General features: G+C 43.2%; 1 protein-coding gene across 1 annotated transcript in view; it reads right to left on the bottom strand.

Moving 5' to 3' along the window:
• The window catches only part of LOC109462630 (glutamate receptor ionotropic, kainate 2-like), a 34,537-nt gene that overhangs the window by 9,432 nt on the left and 2,367 nt on the right, over positions 1–22,738 (bottom strand). Inside the window, exons 2-8 of the mRNA XM_019759193.1 lie at positions 18,429–18,566; positions 16,408–16,532; positions 13,288–13,446; positions 11,725–11,886; positions 9,271–9,375; positions 4,156–4,366; positions 3,292–3,434 (exon numbers count right to left, since the gene is read on the bottom strand). Of these exons, the coding sequence (XP_019614752.1) occupies positions 3,292–3,434; positions 4,156–4,366; positions 9,271–9,375; positions 11,725–11,886; positions 13,288–13,446; positions 16,408–16,532; positions 18,429–18,566 (1,043 nt within the window). The remainder of the gene's footprint in view (positions 1–3,291; positions 3,435–4,155; positions 4,367–9,270; positions 9,376–11,724; positions 11,887–13,287; positions 13,447–16,407; positions 16,533–18,428; positions 18,567–22,738) is intronic.

The raw sequence follows: 22,738 nt of genomic DNA, 5'->3' as shown, positions 1-22,738 counted from the left end.
TCTGAACGGTACAAAATGCAGGCTTATTCAGAGGCAATTTCTGAGGATTCCACGCTGGCCCTAAGACGAATACAGTTTCTACGGAATCCAATATCCAGTCTGAATAAAGCCTGAATTGGTTCAGTTACTGCGGCGTTTCTCGTGTCGGCGACGCGCTCACCTCTAACCGCGAACAGGAGTGAGAAAATGACTGCAGCAACAATTGTTAAACATGTAGTATCTACCAAACTGTGAAGAGCCGCACAGGTCATACATTCTGGGCGGGGATAGAGAATACTTCGTGAAATGAAATCTGCTTCTTCATCTCTACGCTACAGCGAGGAAACTCCAGGTGGACATGGTGTGATGGAAAGAAAGATTAGCCTGCAGCTGGTTACCAAACCTATTATAGCTCCCCAGTCCTACAGTCTCTATTTGCACAGAGGATGTAGGACTCGGGAGTTATAATAGGTTTGGTAATCAGGCTAAAGAAAGATGCGAACGGTCAGTCAATTGCTGCCATTTTTAAAGATGGAACAAGATATTTTTCGAACCAGGAGTTGGACAACTGATGTAATATTGTTTATGATTTTAGGTGTTTTCTCACTGTATGACACTGTCCTTTGTAATTTGATATATGTTTTCATTGCAATAAAGAATTGAAAAATAAATGTAAAACTAGAAAGGCCAATATTTGCTTTGGAGCAAATATAGCGATGGGTTCACCACATTTTACGACATGGCAGGGAAAGAATGAGAAACACAAGGGAAACAATGATTTACATTGATATAACTATAATATGAAGTAACATACAACTAAAACAACAGTTGGATAGCTATTCCCTACTTTATTGGTTAGGATTTTTAATTGCATAATGCAAACTGTTGATTTTCAAAAAAAAAAAACGTTCATGCCCCGCATTCCAATGCTGGAGCAGAAAAGCTTGAAATACCTACCAAAACACTTGAATAAAGACATACTGTCAGTATGGAAATGCTCTGTGCAGGTGTTAATCAAGTTAAATCCCAACAGCCAATCAGCAAGAAATGCTCTGTGCAGGTGGAAATGCTCTGTGCAGGTGTTAATCAAGTTAAATCCCAACAGCCAATCAGCAAGAAGTATAGAGGAAAGCTGCATGCCTATTGGTTGATGCCCTGCATTCCATTGTGATGACTCATGCCCAAACGTGGTAAACAAGGCACACTAACACAGTAATACATTTGCTATAACACAGCCAAAAAACTCAAATAAAACCATTCTAAAAGCCTGTATCACAATAGTTTAAAAAACGCCTAGGGGTATTTGCCCACTGTACCTCCATACCAAAGCTGAATCCATTTAAAAAATGGCAGGAGAAGTAGGAGAAGGAGAAGGAGGAGAAGAAACATCAGAAAAAGCAATATGGGTTCACCACCACTTCGTGGTGTGGTGAACCCATAAAAAGGAAAGTCCAGGTACGAGTACCAGATAGTCCACGAGGAAGTATGAAATACAATGTACAATGTAGATATACGAGCCTGATGAAATAGATATACGAGTAGCATCGAGAAATTTACTTCACGACTCTTCTTCGGGCATGCAGTAAATTACTTCGCTCCTGTTTGGAGTTGAGTTGAGGTAATATAGTCCCTACAGACCGTCGGAGGCTGCCAATAAACTTTCGTGGGAAACTGCCAACAGGTAGAAATGCATGTCTATATTTTATCCAGCTGCAATATAATATAGCATATTCTCCAAGGAAAATTTTCTTTATAACTTTGGGGCAAGAACGTGCCTTACTGGTCAGGAAGACATGGATTGCTTGGGACATCAACATTTGTCTTGGTACAAATATTCTATGATGCAGAACGTATCTCTAGCGTGGCGAAGGATACTCATAACGGAAAATCATGATTCATCACTTTTCTATGGGGAATATCGCTACTTGGCATTGGTGAAATAAGCCGGAGTCCCTATCATACCCTAACATATGTACATCCAAATACTGACGCCACATTGACCACACTGTTAATTTCCCTTGGGATAGTCCGACATACAGTTTTGCCTGCAGGGCTAGCATCTCTAAGCACGGATATAAAGCATTTACCAAAGATGTGTCTTTAGTTCAAATCCAAACGAATGGTAGTAGTCATTGTCACATAGGAAGGTACATACTGTAATTCCTGATTTTTTCACTATACTGTTATGTTCACTGTTTTCACTGTCACCTCTGTACAGTGAACTTATCATTGCAGTTAACAAACAATTCTTGGGCTTTCTTTTTCCTTCACCTGTCACCACCGTGAACATATAGTTTCGTGAACATGTCCATTTTTCTCAGACCGTGAAATTTTGCTACCGTGAACATTAAGTGAATTACTATTGGTTGTCTGAAGCATTCATAGCTTACAGTAAGTTGCTTTGCTTGATACATACCACCTGATCCTGAGATTATGTGTATGCAATGTGCTTTGATTGCAAGCTATTTTTCATATAATCCAAATGCACTCAACAAAATAATTCTGAACTGCATTACGACAATTTTCCATGGACCTTTGATTTGATCTGCTTTCAAAGGCTCAAACAACACAGCATGAATGTCTAATTTTTTTTTCTTGTGTATCCTTGCTCGCTAGTAGGGCTTATCGCAACTATCCATTATTTTTATTACTTCCTTTCTAACTGACCTCCCGTGTAAAGGTGCCTAAAAGGGTCTTACCTTGTACGTCAGTGAAGGTTAGACATCCAGGTACTTATGCGATACGCCATAAACAGTTACTCAAGCAACTGGATATGATTTTGGAAATGGTCAGACGTTTCAGGTAGCATCCACAACCTTCGGTCAGTGACACTGGAGACTTGCCAGAAAGGCAAGGGGAAAAGAAAAGGGGGAGTAGTGTAACAGTGATTAGAGTGGGGGGGGGGGTAGAGACGCTACCAACTGACCCGGCCGATGGGTCTAGACCTTTTAGCCGAATCGCTGGTGCCCGAGTTTGGTGTGGGTTCGATCCCCGGCCCGGGACCAGGAGTGTCTTTTCGTTTCTACTCTCCTAACTCTTCCAGGGTCTTACCTTGTACACCAGGTCTTCCAGGGTCTTACCTTGTACACCAGGTCTTCCAGGGTCTTACCTTGTACACCAGGTCTTCCAGGGTCTTACCTTGTACACCAGGTCTTACAGGGTCTTACCTTGTACACCAGGTCTTACAGGGTCTTACCTTGTACACCAGGTCTTACAGGGTCTTACCTTGTACACCAGGTCTTACAGGGTCTTACCTTGTACACCAGGTCTTACAGGGTCTCACCTTGTACACCAGGTCTTACAGGGTCTCACCTTGTACACCAGGTCCCCAATGACGCCGTTCCAGCGACCCGTGGTCCGGTCCTTGTTGCCGAACTTGTCGTCAGCCACGTGGTACAGGCGGTACTGGAACCCAAGCTGCTCAGACAGCCACTTCAGCAGGTCTATGCACAGGCCTGGACAAAACAACATCATAGGGAGTCACAACTGTGCACAGGCCTAAACAAGACTGAAACATCTCTCTCTCTCTCTCTCTCTCTCTCTCTCTCTCTCTCTCTCTCTCTCTCTCTCTCTCTCTCTCTCTCTCTCTCTCTCTCTCTCTCTAAGGAGACAATCCAAATAATACTTCCCCAAGAGACACAGAGAGAGAGAGAGAGAGAGACACAGACAGATAGACAGACAGACAGAGAGAGAGAGAGAGAGAGACGAAGGAAGATGGATGTCCTGTTGTATTAAGTCCCAAATCTGAGTACTATGCTAGCCGTTGCCATGAAGCGGGTTCACAGAGAGAGAGACAGAGAGACAGAGAGACAGAGACAGATAGATAGACAGATAGATAGATATGGATTTACTGATGTATATAGTGACGAACCTGAGTACTGTTCGTTGCCGTTTAGCGGGTTTCCCTCGGAGTCGTTGAGATTCCTCATGACGAACGGGATATCTCTGTGTGTAACGATACGGAGGGTTCTGTTCTCTCTCTCTCTCTCCACCTCTCTGTCTGTCTCCCTCTCCCTCCCTCCCTCTCTCCCCCCTCTCTCTCTCTCTGTCTCTCCGACTCTCTCTCTCTGACTCTTTCTCTCTGTCTCTCTCTTTCCCTCGGTCTCTCTCTCTGTCTGTCTCTTCTCTCTTACACACACACACCTGACACACAGAAAGAGAGAGAAAGTGACCAACCTGAGTACTGATCGTTGCCGTTTAGCGGGTTCCCTTCCGAGTCGTTGAGGTTCCTCATGACGAACGGGATGTCTCTGTGTGTAACGATACGGAGGGTTCTGTTCCGCAGGTCGCTCACGAAGTCGTCCATCAGCTCCACCTGCCCGCCGCCCATGAAGCTGATCACGCTGTTGTCTATGGTCAGTCCGTCCGTATCGTTCCACGTCCCAACCTGGTAACATACATGTACGGCAGAGGTAAGAACCGTAGTAACACACACCAACCTGAGGACAACATACAGCGGAGATACGTGAGGTAAAGAAGACACGCAGACACACAGACAGACACTCAGAAGCTGATCACGCTGTTGTCTATGGTCAGTCCGTCCGTATCGTTCCACGTCCCAACCTGGTAACATACAACGGAGAGATACGTGAGGTAAAGTACATACACAGACAGACAGGCAGACAGACACACGAACACACGAACACACACACACACACACACACACCTGACACACACACAGTCCGCCCGTATCGTTCCACGTCCCAACCTGCATGGCTACAGCGGCAGAGATACGTGAGGTAAAGAAAAGGTAAAGATAGTAACACAGACAGACAGACAGAAGCTGATCACGCTGTTGTCTATGGTCAGTCCGTCCGTATCGTTCCACGTCCCAACCTGATAGCGACAGAGATACATGAAGTAAAGAAAAGTCTCTCTCTCTTTCTCTTTCTCTCCCTCTGTCTCCCTATCTCCCCCTCTCTCTCTCTCTCACACACACACGCACATACACACGCACACACACAGATAGAGAGACAGACAGACAGACAGACACACGCACACACACACACTTACAGGTTTTGTATACATGATTGCATTTAATTCTGGTCCACATTGGACACACTGCCTCGGTCCATACAGAGACAAGTGATGACTGACAGCCTCTATAGAGCTCGAGATTGCCTCGGGTCGACTCATGATGAATCTGCTAACAGGGCAACGGCGTTAACCCTTGACCCTACATCAGACTTTGGGGTTGACCCAATCATGACCTCAAACGTCATGACGCCAGTCCGGGAGCGTGACATCTGATACTGTAAATCATCTCTACACTTCCTATAGGCGCACGGGTCAAAATAGAGGTGTTGCATCCAGAACAGTGCTTTATCTCAACCCATGCTCATGGGCATGGTTCTGGATAGCCCACCCGTACCCAAAAGCGTGCTGGAGGCAAATCTACGTTCTTGGACACGTTAGAGACTATCCAGAAACCGTGCCTGAACCTAACCCTAAACCATCAGGCATAGAACTAGACAAGCACGGTTTTGGATACGGTAGTGGTTCGGCGTTGCACTAACATGATATCGGAAGACCAGATGGTCTATTGTTGTGTTTCCTGTGATAAGTCAAAGATTACATCAATGTCTTTAGCTCCAGCCTGTCCCCACCGGACGCTGTTAACGCTGCTGGGCGTTCTGAGCCTAATGCCTTACAGATAAAGCACCGGGTCGTGAAACTCATGCAGGATTGGCAATTATCCGCCGTGAAATGAAGGTGGAATTGAGTGATTCCATCTGAAGACGCCCTGACGTTGACGCTGTGCGATTCGCCAAGTTTTACCCTTCTTATCTGCCTGAAGCTAAAACAATGGAACGGGGAGCTGTATTTTCTACCGAGTTAAAACAATTCATGAACCAATCCACGGTTGATACCGCTAGAAACTAGTCCTTCAAGAGTTAGAATAGTTGGGTTTTTGTCAGGAAATGCACTGACAAATCATCTGACAAAGTGACAAATTTTATGATATACCAATAGCTACTGGAGTGACAACATAAAGCTTCGTTATAAAAAACGTCATGATTTGTTGTGGGATGAGCCGGGGATATCTTAAGAATTAGAAGAAGACAGTTTCTAGAGAAAAACATCAAAAGTTGTCAAGGCGTCATAGGCTTTGCCGTTCGAGCAGCTTTGAAATCTATCAAGCTGCTTGAGTAACATTGTTTTATTTTTTCCTCAGGACGTCTTCCTTGACATTCTACGTGCCGACTCTTTGTCGCCGTTACGTCCCACAGGAAGTCTTTCACTCCAGTCTTTAGCATTTGTCGCCTTAGATCTAAGCAACCGCGTTTCTTGGTTATTCTTTTGAAGTGTTTTCATAAAAGAAACGACCAGGAATCGACTAGCATACGAATGAGGTTTGTTTCCACTTTTGCAGCAAGATTTACATATAGTTTCGACAACAGTTCACCGGTGGCATGTTTCATCGATAGCCGTGAGTTTATAATCGACGAAAATTCAAGATGAGTGTTCTCCTGTCATGATTTTTTTGCTATTAGTCCAAATACTCTCAGTTGCAAAACAAACATTTTCAGACCAGTTACTCCCCAAGAACTATCATAGAATGGAACGCACTACCGGAAAACCTAGTGACACAACTATCTGGGCCACCCCGGCTCGAAGATGTAAGTCGGGATTGCTAATTGCGGCCATTCACAAAATGCACAAATTTATGTTCGGTTTTGTTTTATTTTCATGCACATTTTTCTTCACCGCACCCCAACGGCCGCAAAAGCCGTGCACCCTGGGCGGGATGCCCTAGATAGGGCTCTGCCCACTATTATATAGAACCTATTATATAGAAATAATTAGAATAAGGTGTGCTCAGGTATCAGAGCACCCCTATACGGTAATGCGTGACGTTTTGTCCAGGTCATACTGGCTGATCTGGACTTTTCCAACAGCTTATATTTATTGGCCTTTGCTTATCTCCAAGGTAAATTTGACTTTGCACGCTAAATTGACAGATAGGCGAGGCTAGCTTCAATATGTTTTGCAGATAGACAAGGCTTTAATGGTGTTCTACTACCAGTACCTCATTCCGCTATATGGGTGAACAATTGCCTGCTCTGACAATGAGAGCTCTCATGGTGCCTACAACTCTGAGTTGACTTGAACTTGGTCTTCCTGAGGACGCTAAGTTGATAGATAAGCCAGGCTAGCTTCAATAGGTGTTTGCAGATAGGCAACTTGTAGGCTATAACTGTGCTCTACTACATGTAACTCATTTTGCTATAAGGGGTGAACGATTGCCTGCTCTGACAATGAGAGAGCTCATGGTGCCTACAAGTCTGCTGTGACTTGTACATGGTCTTCCTGGGGACGCCAAGTTGCCAAGGCTTTCATAGCTTCAGTAGGTGTTTGCAGGTAGACAAGGCTATAACTGTGATCTGCTATTAAACTCATGTGGCTATATGGGGTGAACAATTGCCTGCTCTGACAATGAGTAAGCTCATGGTGCCTACAAGTCTGCTTTGACTTGTACTTGGTTTTCCTCAGGAAGCTAAGTTGACAGATACGCGAGGCTTCGATACGCGTTTGCAGGTAGATACGGCCATAAGGGTGTTCTACTAACTCATTTTGCTATATGGGGTGAACGATTGCCTGCTCTGACAATGAATGAGCTCATGGTGCCTACAAGTCTGCTTTGACTTGTACTTGGTTTTCTTGGGGACGCTAAGTTACCAAGGCTTTCATAGATTTAATAGGTATTTGCAGATAGACTGTGTCCTACTAACTCATTTGGCTACATGGGATACGAAAATTGCCTGCTCTGACAATGAGAGAGCTCATGGTGCCTACAAGTCTGCTTTGAATTGTACTTGGTTTTCCTCAGGAAGCTAAGTTGACAGATACGCGAGGCTTCAATAAGCGTTTGCAGGTAGATACGGCTATAAGGGTGTTCTACTAACTCATTTTGCTATGAACAATTGCCTGCTGTGACAATGAAAAAGCTCACGGTGCCTACACGTCTGCTCTGAGAGGTAAATCCTGTAAGGGCAGGGCAGCTTTTAGATGATATAAAACAGGGCACAAATACTTCATCCCGGATTTTACATATAAATCGAAACCTCTCGCAGCTTAAGGCTACTCGCGGGGTAAAAATCGGTACGTCTTGTTGTCATGTCGGGTGCGGGAACAATGGATCAGCGGTCAGATGTGGCAGGGAGGCGGGAATGGACGGCGTGGTGATGGTGATGGAGGTTTGGCACGAGCTGCATCTGTATAGCCGGTACAACTACCCTTCGGTGTAACACACCAGCTTCGCAGGCACGCGGCGCGGCGGCAGCTGGCTACATTACTCAGAACGACGTGTTACACCTAACCCTAACTCTAAACATTGTTTAAAGCTATCTATTATATTAATGACAATGCCCCTACTGTACTCGGTGACAGCGAGTTCCACTCTGCGATAGTTCTAGGAAAGAATGAATTCTTGAACACCTCAATCCTTGGTTGATAACTCTGGTACTTTAAGGCATGGCTATGTCCTGTTCTCTTCTGGGCTGGTATTAGGTACTTAGTAGTTGGGACGTCCACCAGTTTATTAGTCATTTTGTACATCATGCATAGTCTGGTGTGGCAGGGAAGGCAGGAGGGGACGGCGTGTGGTGAGGGTGATGGAGGTTTGGCACGAGCTGTGGGACCTGCTATATCCTCCACGTCATCATCGTCAGTTCAATTCATCATCTGACTCAACAACTGGACTCTATATCCACATTAACAACGAACTGCTTCTAACTGTATCAACTTCTCAGCTTGCCGGAGATTGGCTAGAAGAGAGGGTAATGTTTCAGTGGAAACTTGCTAAAACAGGGGGTGGTTTCAGTGGAAATCTTCAGTAGTTTCTCCGATACTTTGGATTTTCCGCACGGCAGCCGCTTCAGACACACATTCAGTCCCAATATTGCAATATTGTCAGATCCTCACAATTCAGCCCTTGGCAACAATGAGAGAGTAGCCGACCCACCCAATAACAAATAACCATTAGTGTTGTACGTAAGCACACCACTAGTTATAGCCTGCCTGTAGTCCATACAGACGATTGCCGTCAAGGGGCAACATCAGCTCATTAAGTACACTTCTGTTCGACCATGGCGGAATGGTGTGTATGTGGCGTCGGTGGCGCAACGGTTAAAGCGTTGGACTCGGAACCGAGAGGTCCCGGGTTCGATACTCACCGTGGCCCGATGTTGTGCCCTTGGGAAAGGCACTTTACACGACTACATCTGCACATTGGCCACTGAGAGCCGTTAATTATTATCTTTTTATTTATGGCGGACTGGTGGTACTTACCCGTTGCCATCCATTTCTGTGCAGATTGACGATATCAAACTCGACTTGACTCGGCGTTCCGTCTTTGGTGAACAGAATCTTGCTTGAGATGCCCTCCTCAGAAACCTGCGGAAAAACAGTCACGTTTACTGTTTAAAAGCACTCCATTAGTGAGGGTACACATATAGTATATACTATATATACATGACTTCACTGCTCTTCCTCACGAGTCTTAAGTTGTAACATATACATAACATACACATGACATCAGGAATTATGACATACACATTTAAATATGAGTACACAATATTACATATATACACTCGTCAAGCTACTACCAGTTCTGTATAATCCTGTTTGTGTCCGTTTGTTTCAATCTGGCTCTGGTAAGAGTTTTGAATGTAGAAGGTACAGATGTTCTGATATGATCTGGGAGAGTATTATACGATTTTGCGCTCCTATAAAGGAATGACTTAGTAGCTACTGATGTTCCTGGTTTTAGCAGTTTAAAATTATTCCTTGTTGCTGCCTGACATTTCGCGAACCAATATGGAGCTTCTAGATTGCGTGAAGGGCAGTTCAAGGCGCCTCCTGCAGCGAAATTAAGTCTCCCTATGGGGACATATTTATAGATCTTGGACGTAAACTTGACGGTACATATTGGATCAGTGACCAAAGGCAAGTTGCACAGATTCAAAATGAAATCAACATTACTATATTTACTGATAGCACGAGTGTAACAGTGTGTGTGTGTGTGGGGGGGGGTATAGGCACTACCAACTGACTGGGCCGATGGGCATAGACTATTAGCCGATTCGGTAGGAGAGGCGGATTTTGCAGCTGGTGCTCGGGAGGTCGTGGGTCCGAGCCCCGGCCCGGGACCAGTGGGTTTTTATCTGTTTCTACTCGCTCCTCCTGTTTCTTACAGTGGTTTCCACGTCGGGAATCGATCCACATGGGATTAGGAGGAGCGAGTAAAAACAGATAAAAGCCCCTGGTCCCGAGCCGGAGTTCGAACCCACGACCAAACCCGGGCACCAGTCCACATGCCGACGCTCTAACGATTCGGCTCAAAGGTCTAGACCCCATTGGCGCGTCAGTTGGTAGCACCTATAGTATAAACTCCCCACTGTTACACGGCTGTCTCAACCTTTGAAAGCGAGAGAGTTGCCGCCGTGGAGGCAAAAAGGATGGCCAGGAAGGAGCGTCAACGTCAACAAAAGGACTAAGAACTAACACCATTGGACTCGCCCTACTCCGTGGAGTGGCTGTCAACACACGAGGTTCTGTTTTATCGATATAGTTCATCACCTTGTCACCTGTACGTTACGCACGTAACGCAGATATGACCCGTGAATTGCCAGAGACCATTAATCATTATAGGTTTCGACGAGACTTTGACAGTAGTTATTGGCAATTTGATGGTTCTTTACATAGATTTTTTTTGTGATGTATCGGATCTGGAGGGCTTTTACCTAATGCGTTATCTAACAATGTCTATCTAGTCCACTTACTAAATGTACTTTTCATTGATTTCTTACATTTCTACGTTTGCTCAAAAGGAACCTATTTTTTCACAGCGGCAACCGACTCTATGTGCCAAAGAAACATTCATGTTTCATCGTCTGCAACTTTTGAAAAGCTCTATATGAAGGAATGTTAAAAACTTGCACATTAGCAATGTGTAATCAATAATGGTTTGAACAATAATACCATTTAACAGCATATTTTAACGATATTTTGTGTTGACCACAGAACAATTCAGGCATTCAGTAAGGTTGTATAAAGAGTGTATTGTGTTTATATATCTTTTAGTTTTGAGTTTCTAAATAAACCATTCTACAACATCAAAAACATCTCTATCACCAACAATCCTCCGAAGCCATTCACTAAAGCAAACGCTCTACAGATCTTCATCTAATTAAGTACAGAGTTGTGTTTTGATTTCTTACACTGCACAAAAACTTTGATTTACCAAAGGTTGTAAATACCAGTAAAATTGGGTAATGTTTTTTAATAAACAGTCCTGGCACGGACTGGTAGAAATGGTAGTAAATAAAAGCCAAGTACGGTGATTCCAGATTTAACAACGGTTGTAAATGAACTTACTGGATTTGACTTTAATTTACTACCAAGACAGGTACGATATGCAAAGTAAACATTATCTAACTACCTTTGGTAAATCCAACTTTTCATGCAGTGTTACGTATTTGTATGGTTTCATAGGGTGGTAGAGCATAGGATATAGGATAAGCAAGTTAAGAGACAATACTAGTAGTGTAAAAGAAAATCGATATATCTAGGTAGCATATGGTCTATAAAATTGCTACATGATGTAACCCAACACTAGTTATCATAGTGTCAGACGTCTGGTTCAGGTCATTGACCTTATTTGTTTGGAGAAGAAGAAGAACAAGAAACAGAGCAAAAACAATATGTTTTCCTTCGGTAAACATAATAAAGTGTGGAAGATACCTTCCGTAGGTACTGCAGCATGGCGGTTCCGTGCGGCCAGGTCTGTGGGGGGAACTGATCACACTGTACCGCCGCCCCGGTCATGGTCTGGCCGTCCCGCAGAAGGTCTCGGTACGCGAAGGCGAACAGCAACACGGCGTCCACGAACTTAGCTGGATACGCCTGAAATATGCACAACGCCAATGGCTAAAAACACCGCATCCACCATTGTTAAAGCCAATGGCTGCACACAGGCTGGCTCATCTGCAGTAGTCCCCATCTACCAAACACAACACCATTTGAAAACGATAACATACCACCCACAGCCCAGCACAGCACTCTAAACAAATGCGGCAAAGCCATCAGAACGTTGATGTTTGCCGCCAAACAATAAAGAAGACGACGAGGAAACACTACATTGTCTCCACTGTTTACTTACTATGCGGCATGGGTCTTTGTGACAAGGTAGATAAAGCCTTTGTTGGCCTTTGTTGGTGATAAAGACGTAAGAAGTTGTAGTTTAGGTACACAAGGTATCTTTACTGCACTGAAAATTGGAAAAGTTTCAGAATCGATAGCAATCATCCATTCAAGCCCATTGTTATGCCCGTGCTGTGCATCAGGCCTGCCTAGCACTCAGGATTTTACCTGATCTCATTGCAGCATTAGTCCATATCAAGTCACCAAGGTGGCCAATTATTTGAGCCCCACATCGTCATCACAATCACGCCACACAGCCAGCTATTCCCATCTTGCCCAGCTTTTTTAGAAAGCATTTCTTATATAAGTGGAGTATTAAATCCCTACTTAATCTTGCGAAACGTTGATTGTTTCAAAGAATGTAGAAATAACATGCGTTGGCATTTCCATCATCGATACGTAGCAAATGTAGAGACATGATTTATGAAGGCGAAAAGAACTGAAGAACAGCAAACTGCGAGCTCCAACCTTATCTGCTGTTCTAGGCAACATCTAATTGCATGTTGACAACCAGACCTTACGGCATCGTTAATCCACAGCTTTTATTGGCAGACCAATTCACGATTTATGTTCTCATATAATTTTCTACGCAGATAATCTTCATGCTGTGCAATAATCACAGGTCTTAGCCATGTTCTGAATAACAATGAGCAGCAATAATTGTCGATAATCTCCGGATAAGTGCGTAGTAGTAGAAGTAATGATTTATTGACAAATTACATTTACATGTCATGACAATAACAAGCTGTAGGTATTGGTAAAAGTTTTAAAATAAATTTGAACAAGAAAAGCTGGCTCGACCTGTAAAAGAACTAGATGAAGGCATCGATAAGTCGGACCGGCTTTCGGCATTGTCAAAAAGAAAATTAAAATAATGCTGACAGCGGGATTCAAACCGGCGAATTTAGCTTGCAAAGACATGGAAGACGAAAATATAAAAGTGCAAAAATACAAAAGAGTAACAATCTAACTTAGACATTCCTGAGTAAGAACAATTAGTTTTTTAATGTTAAAACCAAAACAACGGATGTTAAAAAGAAAAATAAAATTTAGAAATACAGTCATGAAAGCACCACAATAATATACAAACAATGTTACATGTACCTCTATGTCCCAGACGCCTGCCCCCGGGTACCTGGTGCCGTCTGCTGCCGACCACAGTTTCATGAAGTCTCCGAACAGTTCGCCTTTATCCTCCACCGGCTTGACCCCCAGTAACCCCAGCAGGTGGCGGGGAACAGTCTCGTTCTTCCTGAAGCTCGTCTGGAAGGCGAAAAGTATTAGTACGTGAGTTGGTTTTACTTTACTTTACTTTACTTTACTTTACTTTACTTTACTTTACTTTACTTTACTTTACTTTACTTTACTTTACTTTACTTTACTTTACTTTACTTTACTTTACTTTACTTTACTTTTATCAGAATACATAAAGCTCCTGATACACTTTTCAAATCATTAAACCCTTACTTAACTGACTTTAATTTACTTTAGCTGACGTTACGTTTACTTACTTGATTTGACGTTACGTTACTTGACTTAACCTGATGTCACGTGGCGTTACTTAAGTTGACTTTACTGGACATTTACTTTATTCCTACATTGCTTTACTTTACGTTACGTTTCGTTACTTTACTTTTATCAAAATACAGAAGCCACTTCTAAATCAAGCTTATCAACCCAACTAAAAGCCTGTCGAAAAAAAGTAATTTAAAAGTATTTTATGGATGTAAGTGCGTAGAGTTGGGGCCAAAACTCGAGAAACAAGCTTAAGGCTGAACTTATAAGGTCACCCCAAGAATTATGATCTACTCTCTGCCTGTCTTCACGAGTTATTGCCAGAGAGCACGCGACCTTACGGGGAGGCAATATTTCTGTGAGCTGCCCTGAGCAACAGTTGCCGTAAATGGAAGTATATTTGAAGTAAGGAGCATGAGGCATCGCCCCTGGCGGACGAAAAATGGAGCAATAAGGCGACACGATGCACCTCGCTGCACCTAACGTATGCGCATTCCACCATGGGTGCTGAACTTGAACTATTATTTACCCATTTGTATGCAGCACTCGCTGTATTCATTAACTCCCTTGCTACTTGAAAGTCTGGGCATCTCCCGCGGAAGGTAAAAGATGAATCACATGTTGACCCATGGTGAAAGCTAAAGCCACGCAATGTATTTATTTATTTATTTTACTTATGAAGATTTACCACATTTGTGGAAGGATTGACATAACAGGTGACTATCACCTCTTCAAAGATGCCAACCCCGAGACAAGACTGTAAGGTTTGAACCACTCACACCGGGAAGGTCTCCTACTCTTTTCGATAAGTGCGGTGGGTTCTTTAACGTGCGTGGGGTGTGGCTCTCCCAAACACGGGACCTCCATTTAACGTCCTATCCGAGGGACGTCCCTAACCGACGCTAGGTACTCATTTTCACCTGAGTGAAGTGAGGAAATTCGTGTTAAGTACCTTTCCCAAGGGTACAACGTCGGGGCGCATGTTTGGACTTGTTCGGGTATATGTATATGTACGACGGTCAGAAGACCCATAACCGGAATAATTGCGAGTACTTTAGCTAATCATTTGGCAGAGTCTGTTGCCATTACTATGATTGCAACATCGGCAGGTCAGCCAGAGTGTGAAGTAATAAAAATGGCATCACTGCTGTTAGTGTAGTCGTAAAGTACGACAAGGACCTGGGGTGTTTTACGTCCGTGAATAGTTTCATCAGGTTGGTAAGACACTGAGTAAAGAGACTCTTTTTACACAACCAAGACCAAGTCTTTCATTCAACCGACGTTTCGGTGACCGTCTGTCATCTTCCTCAGGGCAATTCTGACTGGTTCACATTGCACTGCAGCACAGGTGTCCCTGCTACAGATGCATTCCCAAATGTACAATATTTACATATCTACACATATGCATGATTGGATTACAGGGAAATGTATCTACAATGCGTTCCCAAACGTGCGGAAGTTAGATGTATACATAATGGCGGTCATTTATTTAAAAGTACGATGTATACAGAAAGCTAGGAACAGAAAACTTTAGGTGTTTTACGGTTTAGCCATGAAGTCTTTTGGACGACGCATATATCGACCAATTGCGAGCCCTGTGACAAGCTTTTCTCCGTGATTCCTCATCGTTATCGAATCTTCTTCTCGGGCAGTAGAATTGGAAACATCCAACAGGTGCACGCGGCCAAGTCTCTATTGGTGATAAAGACGTTAGAAGCCGTGTAGTTTAGATACGCGAAGTATCTTTACTGCGCTGAAAATTGGAAAAGTTTCAGAATCAATATCAATCATCCGCACCGTTGTGGGGTCGTGTGGCGTAGCGGCAGCGTGCTCGACTCGGAACCAAGAGGTCCCGAGTTCGAGTCCTGACATACCACCGATATTGTGGTCTTGGGAAAGGCACTTAACACGACTTTCCTCACTTCGCTCAGGTGAAAATGAGTATTGTCTTGTCCTGTATCCCTCCTCTGCGTTGGTGGCGGCATCAATATAAGTTGAAAAACTTGAGTGTGCCGTCACCACGTCTTGTGATTACATGTTTGAGTATAAATAAAGGCCCCATTGGTGATAAAGCCGTCAGAAGCCGTAGTTTAGGAATGTTCGCGAAGTATCTTTACTGCGCTGAAAATTGGAAAAGTTTCAAAATCAATATCAATCATCCGCACTCGGGGTTTGCCCTTTCTGGCAGCCCATCAGATCCATCATCTGGGGGTACAGGAGTACCGGTGGGGGGAGGGGCACTAGGCCAAACGCCTAATTGGATCCATCTATTCGTAACGTAATCTATGAAAGGGTCAGTATCTCGGCTCATAGGTTTTGCCAGCGGCAATAAATCCAATTTGGACCCGCGATCCATGATAGAGATCTGCCGCAGATACATTGTACATAGCTATCGACCTCAACAGCTGATGATCCATGTTAAAGATGTGAGGCAGAAAAGCTGATGTTGTTGGTCTTCGTGAAGGGGAACTCTCATCTAAGAGGTCTCGCGGTAACATCCGTGTCAACTTCGAGACTGCGCCGCGTGCCTGCGAAACTGTTGTTTTACGCCGAAGGGCGGTTATACCGGCTATACAGATACAGAAGCTGGTGTGTTACGCCAAAGGGTAGTTATCCCAGCTATACAGATACAGATACAAAAATCTCTAAGTTTGCTGTGTCCACAGTTAGAGTGCTATATCGGTGTATATAGCAATGTCCTCCACCTACCATGCCCGTGACACCATCCGTGACGATCCAGGCCCAGCCGACCCCCGTCAGACCCATGTCTCCCGCCTGACGTAACACCTCCAGGCCGAAGGACGCCAGGCAGTTCAACAGCACAATGCGAGCTCCTGAAACAAAAAAAGTGTGATGTCACTTAACCGCGACGGGGGCCGACATCGTCTACCAGATACCTTTGACCCAGTGTTGACGTCACACTTCAAATAAGCCACATAACAAGCCTCACTGGGTCATTCTACTGAGGAAGACCAGAGTGACTGGTCGAAAGCTCTAGGTGAGAGAATTTTTTTGTGTTGGACCAAAAGTTTTAACTTTAAACAGAAAATATTATCGTTTACTTTAAGATAAGTTTATTGCAAATCCCTATCCGAAGGCAATCAACAAAATAACTTGAAAATCTACATAATAAAAGGTAATTGTCTGAAACTATAGCTATGTCTAAAACTATGACTTCCCTTTTCTAAACCATGGAAGACGTAATGTCCCACATTCTCCGTTTGAGATAAAATCTATTCAAGAAACAACTTTCATTTTCCACATTCATCTCTCATCTAGAGATTTCAATAGCAACATTTGCTATAATTCTAGGCTCCTGACAACTGTTCAAGAAATGATCAGGACTCACCGCAATAGTCTGGATTTCATGAATACTGACTGAATTGATACTTATTTCCATTACTAATGATATCTGAAGGAAAAAGATAAGAATGAAAATTCGTGGAGCATCGCCCTTAACACCCCATCTCTCATACAATCGTCTGCCATCACCTGACTGCGGTGACTCAAAGGACGTTGATGATTTCACTGCTACCGGCGGGCTTGAAACACATTAACTCATGATGAATTTAAACAGGTTAGGCTCAATACGTGATGGATGCCCTCCTAGCAGCCTTAACGCTGCAGAATGCTGCAGACGACATCTATTTCGACATAACCTCTGGAAACTACAGACGGGATGTGAACCTTATATTACGCTAACACGACCTTGTGTGAGACGTTCTGCCGAAGTGACATGCACAATACATTACGGGTTTCGCACAGGTGCAACACATTAACTCATGATGAATTCAAACAGGTTAGGCTCAATACGTGATGGATCCCCTCCTAGCAGCCTTAACGCTGTAACGATGCCTGATCCTGGATAAGCGCACAGGTCAGGGCAAAGGAGCGCCGACAAAACACACGAGGCCTTCGGGTCAAACGGCAGCGACATCGCTACTGCTCGGGAGGATGGTGTAATTATACCCCATACACACCCTTTGGGGATACAGATGTTGTAATTATACCCACATACACACCCTCACGGGATGCAGATGGTGTAATTATACCCACATACACACCCTCACGGGATGCAGATAGAATCTGACACCCCTGGCAACACGTCGGCAGAACGTACAGCGCCTTCGGGAAACCCCAATTTGTCACGGTTTTCGTTAGATGTTTGGTCAGCGTTGCATCAGAATTTTCCATTTTGCAGACGATATTTTTTTCCGACATAACATTTGGAAACTACAGACGGAGTGTTAACCTTATGTACGCAAACACGATCTTATATGAGACGTTCTGCCGACGTGCTGTAGAGAATTATGCCCATAGCCAGGATTTTGAATGGGGGGGGGGGGTCGTTCACACTGTCTGACGGACCAGCGAAGGCGCGAGTTTCCTTGGGGGGGGGTGCCCATGCATGCTCCCCGGAACATTTTGAAAACTGAACCTTCTAAAATGGCATTTCCTGCGTTTTTTTATAAGATTTCAAAGGGAAAATCAGACACAACGTTTTATTCAGTGACAAAGTTTTTCTCTGATTCCAGCCCCAACGGTGATACGAATCATACCATCTTTTAAAGAAAAATTTTGAACCTTTAGATAAAAAGTGGACCTTTTGAGCCTTGTGGATCTTTTGAGCCCCCGACCACACCCCCACACCCCAGCTACGGGCATGAGAATGATATCGCTATCATACAAAGGGATGCAGATAGGATCGGACAACCCTTGGCATGGCTAACCTGCTGCTTTGATGGCCTGCAGCTGCCTGCGGACCCGGATGCGGCGCGGGTCTTCCGTCGGGTCGAAGCTCTGAACGGTCCGGATGAGCCACCCCTTCACTCCCGCTATCCTCTCAAACTCTATAAACCCGTGCGTACCTGAGGAAAGGAATACCTAGTATCATTTATTATTTATAATTTTGTATTTATTGGTTTATTTGTATCAACAACATATCTCCCAGCCTTGACATACAGGGCTGAATTCTGGTGTTTGTTTACAACATAAATCATTAATTAAAGTAGGGTAATACAAATTACAATCATGTCAGAATCTACAGATTGAATAATAATTATTACTATTGTATGTTTTCTTGAGGAGAGTATTAGTAGTATTATTATTATGAGTATTATGATCGAAGCTCTGAACGGTCCGGATGAGCCACCCCTTCACTCCCGCTATCCTCTCAAACTCTATAAACCCGTGCGTACCTGAGTACGGAATACCCGGTGTCATTACTATTGTATGTTTTCTTGAGGTGAGTAGTATTATTATGAGTATTATGATCGAAGCTCTGTACGGTCCGGATGAGCCACCCCAGCTTCACTCCCGCTATCCTCTCAAACTCTTTAAACCCGTGCGTGCCTGAGGAAAACACACGAAAATCTCCTTTTAAATACCACATTCAAATTTCCTATAAAAGTATTATTTACTCTTTAATTCAGGCCCCTGGCTCATATGCAAACATACAAGATCATTTTAACAAGGGATTGAAACATGGCAACATACACAACGAAAATCAAACAATTTTAAAAATAAAACTACTTTTTAAAAACCAGGTTGACATACATATACATGATAACCACAGCAATGGAAGCGTAGTATAAGTTGCCGGCTAGTAACCCTATCCTCTTAAGCCTGATAAAGCCGTGGCTACCTGAGGCAAACTGCGGCAACTGTTTTATCTCCTTTTAAATACCATATTCAAATTTACTATAGACGTATACATGAAAACAATAACACAGTTAGCCAGGAGGCGAAGCATAACTTTCCGGCTAGTAACTCTATCCTCTCAAGCCTGATAAAACCCTGGTTACCTGAGGCAAACATGCGGCAAATGTTTATCTCCTTTTAAATACCACAGGTAAATTTACTATAGACATATACATGAAACAACTATAACAGTATTAGCCGCGAGGCGAAGTATAACTTGTGGGTTAGTAATCCTCTCAAGCCCGATAAAGCCCTGGCTACCTGAGGCAAACTGCGGCAACTGTTTTATCTCCTTTTAAATACCACAGTCAAATTTACTATAGACGTATACATGAAACAACTATAACTGTTAGTCAGGAGGCAAAGCATAACTTGTGGGTTAGTAATCCTATCCTCTCAAGGTACCTGCGGAAAACATGTTTTATCTCCTGAATAGCAAAGTTCTTTACTTACAACCACTTGTTAAACAAGAGTGGACGTTTCTATATGGCAATCTGTCATCTTCATCAGGGCAATTTATGTCTGGTTCACTGTGCACTGATCAATTACCCTGATGAAGATGACGGATGACTCTTGTTAAACAAGTGGTTGTGAATAAAGCTAAAGAACGTTGCTATTCAATAATTCACCAACATGATGAAATTATTCACGGCTTTCGGATTTCCTATCAATATAACATGAGAGCAAATAATAATGACGGTAATAATTGTTTAGGTTGTAAGTTGTTTTGGAATCGTCATCACATATCTAGAAGGACAGATGAACTAAATGACATTGTGTAGATTGTGTAGATAGTTTTTGAAGCTATTGCAAGGAGAGAACAACAACATAAGAATGTGAATGCAGGAGTGGAATCATGACTAGTAATCTAATATTCCCCTCAGCAGAACTTTGCAAATGACCTCAGGGGTTGGATACAATCAAAACTTTATTCTTCTCGCATGAAAGTTTTGGCAAAGTTACGCGGTTTCCAATTACAGGGGGTCGAAACACGGCGACCTCGATACGCGCCGAGCCGCGATGATCGTGGCGTAATTTGATACCAGCTTAGATATGCCTTCTTATTGGATTTGCTACTGAGATGTCCGCAAACCATTTAATACCACAGGAGCACCCATATCTGTTCCTGTGGGAGGGTGATCTATCGCTTTGTTCCTAAAGTCTAAGACGAGCAGTGTCTCGTGAGGTTTAGCCTCCTCACTTGAGGAGAAGATATCAGGAAGCATCTTGCTGAGTTATAGGAGTCTTGGATCTGCAGGGATGAGGAACCCATCAATAGCAGAAAGAGGGGCCGAGATTGGACAGATATCGGGGAGTCGCGAGAGACAAATGTGTTTTTGCACCCAGGAAAGGATATCAAATAAGCTGCAAACTTTGCTGACGATCGCTGATTTTGAGAGTGTGATAGATGTTAGAGTCAAGGCAATGCCTAAACAGCTCCAACCGGCAAATAGATACCTATATATGACACATATGATATATATGTAGAATATTCAGCAATATTTATGTGCATTGAAGTACCAAGCAATAGCTGCCTTCTAGATATGATTCTGATCATTTTGGCATGTGATGAGTACACCATGTTCACATCATATGGTACTTGTTTCTTGACAATATCTTTAGATTGCCGTTGTATTAAATGGGAGTATTTACAGAGATACTGGTATAATGGAACATGATCAAAATGTGACCCAGCAAGCGAGATTAAGGATATTGGACCATTTTCTTTTAGATAGCGGTGATATGATTTTGTGGTTCATCATTTCGTACTTGTTGTATGACAATGTCTTTAGATTGCCATGATTGTTTAGTTGGGTGTGTTGACTGAGATATAGATATACGGGAATCAAAATGTGATAGAAAAAAGATCATTTTCATCTAATAGCGGTGAACGTTGGAAGCAGTGATAAGATTTTGCAGAGACAACAGAAAACGTGCATCTTGCAGTTCCCATTGTGGTGTTAATAATTTATACAGATCTGTATTGCTCGGATGTCAGGCAGGGGATCGATGCCTAAAATTGCGTGTAGGTTTTATTGGCATCAGGGGCATCTAAAAATAGCTGGAAAGCAGAACCTATCGCCTGTGCCGGATTCTTTGTGCATGGCCTTCCGTAAGGCACATATCTAACTGCCTCCGTATGCTCCTTAACACCAGGTGTCAGATACACACAATCGAAAAAATAATCAATTCGTATTAAGAGTATACACAAATAGTTCTCATAGTCAATTTTCTAAATGGTTTGTGTGTGTGTGTGTGTGTGTGTGTGTGTGTGTGTGTGTGTGTGTGTGTGTGTGTGTGTGTGTTTTGCTGTCATATATCATTATTTTCGTTCAGGCCCCGGGTTGGGAAATGTGACCGCGCCTTAAAAGAAGTCGAACCAAATAAATTGGTGTTTGGTAGTTTGTAGTCACAAACTATATTGTTATCTATCCTGTGGTCCATATTTTATTTTCATGTTACATGTACTTGCCTACGGGCAAAAACTTGCAGTAAATTTTCCACTATTATGTTAGACAAGAAGCTAATGTGATGATCAGGCAAAACAACAGAATACCCTGTAGCCATGTAACGTGCTGACTGAGCCATAATGCCGGTAGTACTTGGTAATGGTTGACAAATAGCCGCTCATCAAATCTAAAGTACCATTGATTATGCTGAAACAGAGTATGAGTGCAATAAAGGAGTGCATGATCGATCTCTCTGGGGTTCATTCAACCACGTTTATCTGGAATATAAATTTGCCATTTTGAATAGTGTAGAGAGAACAATGCCGTGTTATTTAGGATGCTGCGGTATCTTTGTTGCCGTTGCTGTGATTTCTCTGGGGAGTAGAACTGAGAAACCGATAACAATATTAACGGGAACATTGCCAAATCAATCATGCCGAAAACAATAACTGTTTCTGGAAAGTTGACTTGAAATCCAGTTTAAGCATAATATTTCATAACGATAGATAGACATGTGATAAATGTCTAGTATTTATATAAATATATTGCAGCTATTGCAAGAACCCACAAGAACATGTGCAAGAACCCACACATTTGTCAAAGAGAAAGTGCTTAGTCGGCACGTCCCACAAAATAAGTGTTGTTTGGGGTATTGATTTTTTATTCCAACATGTAATCACAAGACGTGGTGACGGCACACTCATGTTTTTCAACTTATGTTAATGCCGCCACCAACACAGCGGGCAATACAATACTCATTTACACCTGAGCGAAGCGAGGAATGTCGTGTAAAGTGCCTTTCCAAAGGGTACAAGATCGGTGGCATGTCAGGACTCGAACCCGGGACCTCTTGATTCCGAGTCGAACCCTCTGCCGGTACGCCACACGAC

Source organism: Branchiostoma belcheri, unplaced genomic scaffold, assembly GCF_001625305.1.
Source record: "Branchiostoma belcheri isolate BF01 breed outbred unplaced genomic scaffold, Haploidv18h27 scaffold12, whole genome shotgun sequence".
Classification (NCBI taxonomy): Eukaryota; Metazoa; Chordata; class Leptocardii; order Amphioxiformes; family Branchiostomatidae; genus Branchiostoma; species Branchiostoma belcheri.
This window is presented reverse-complemented; position numbering and strand designations above follow the sequence as displayed.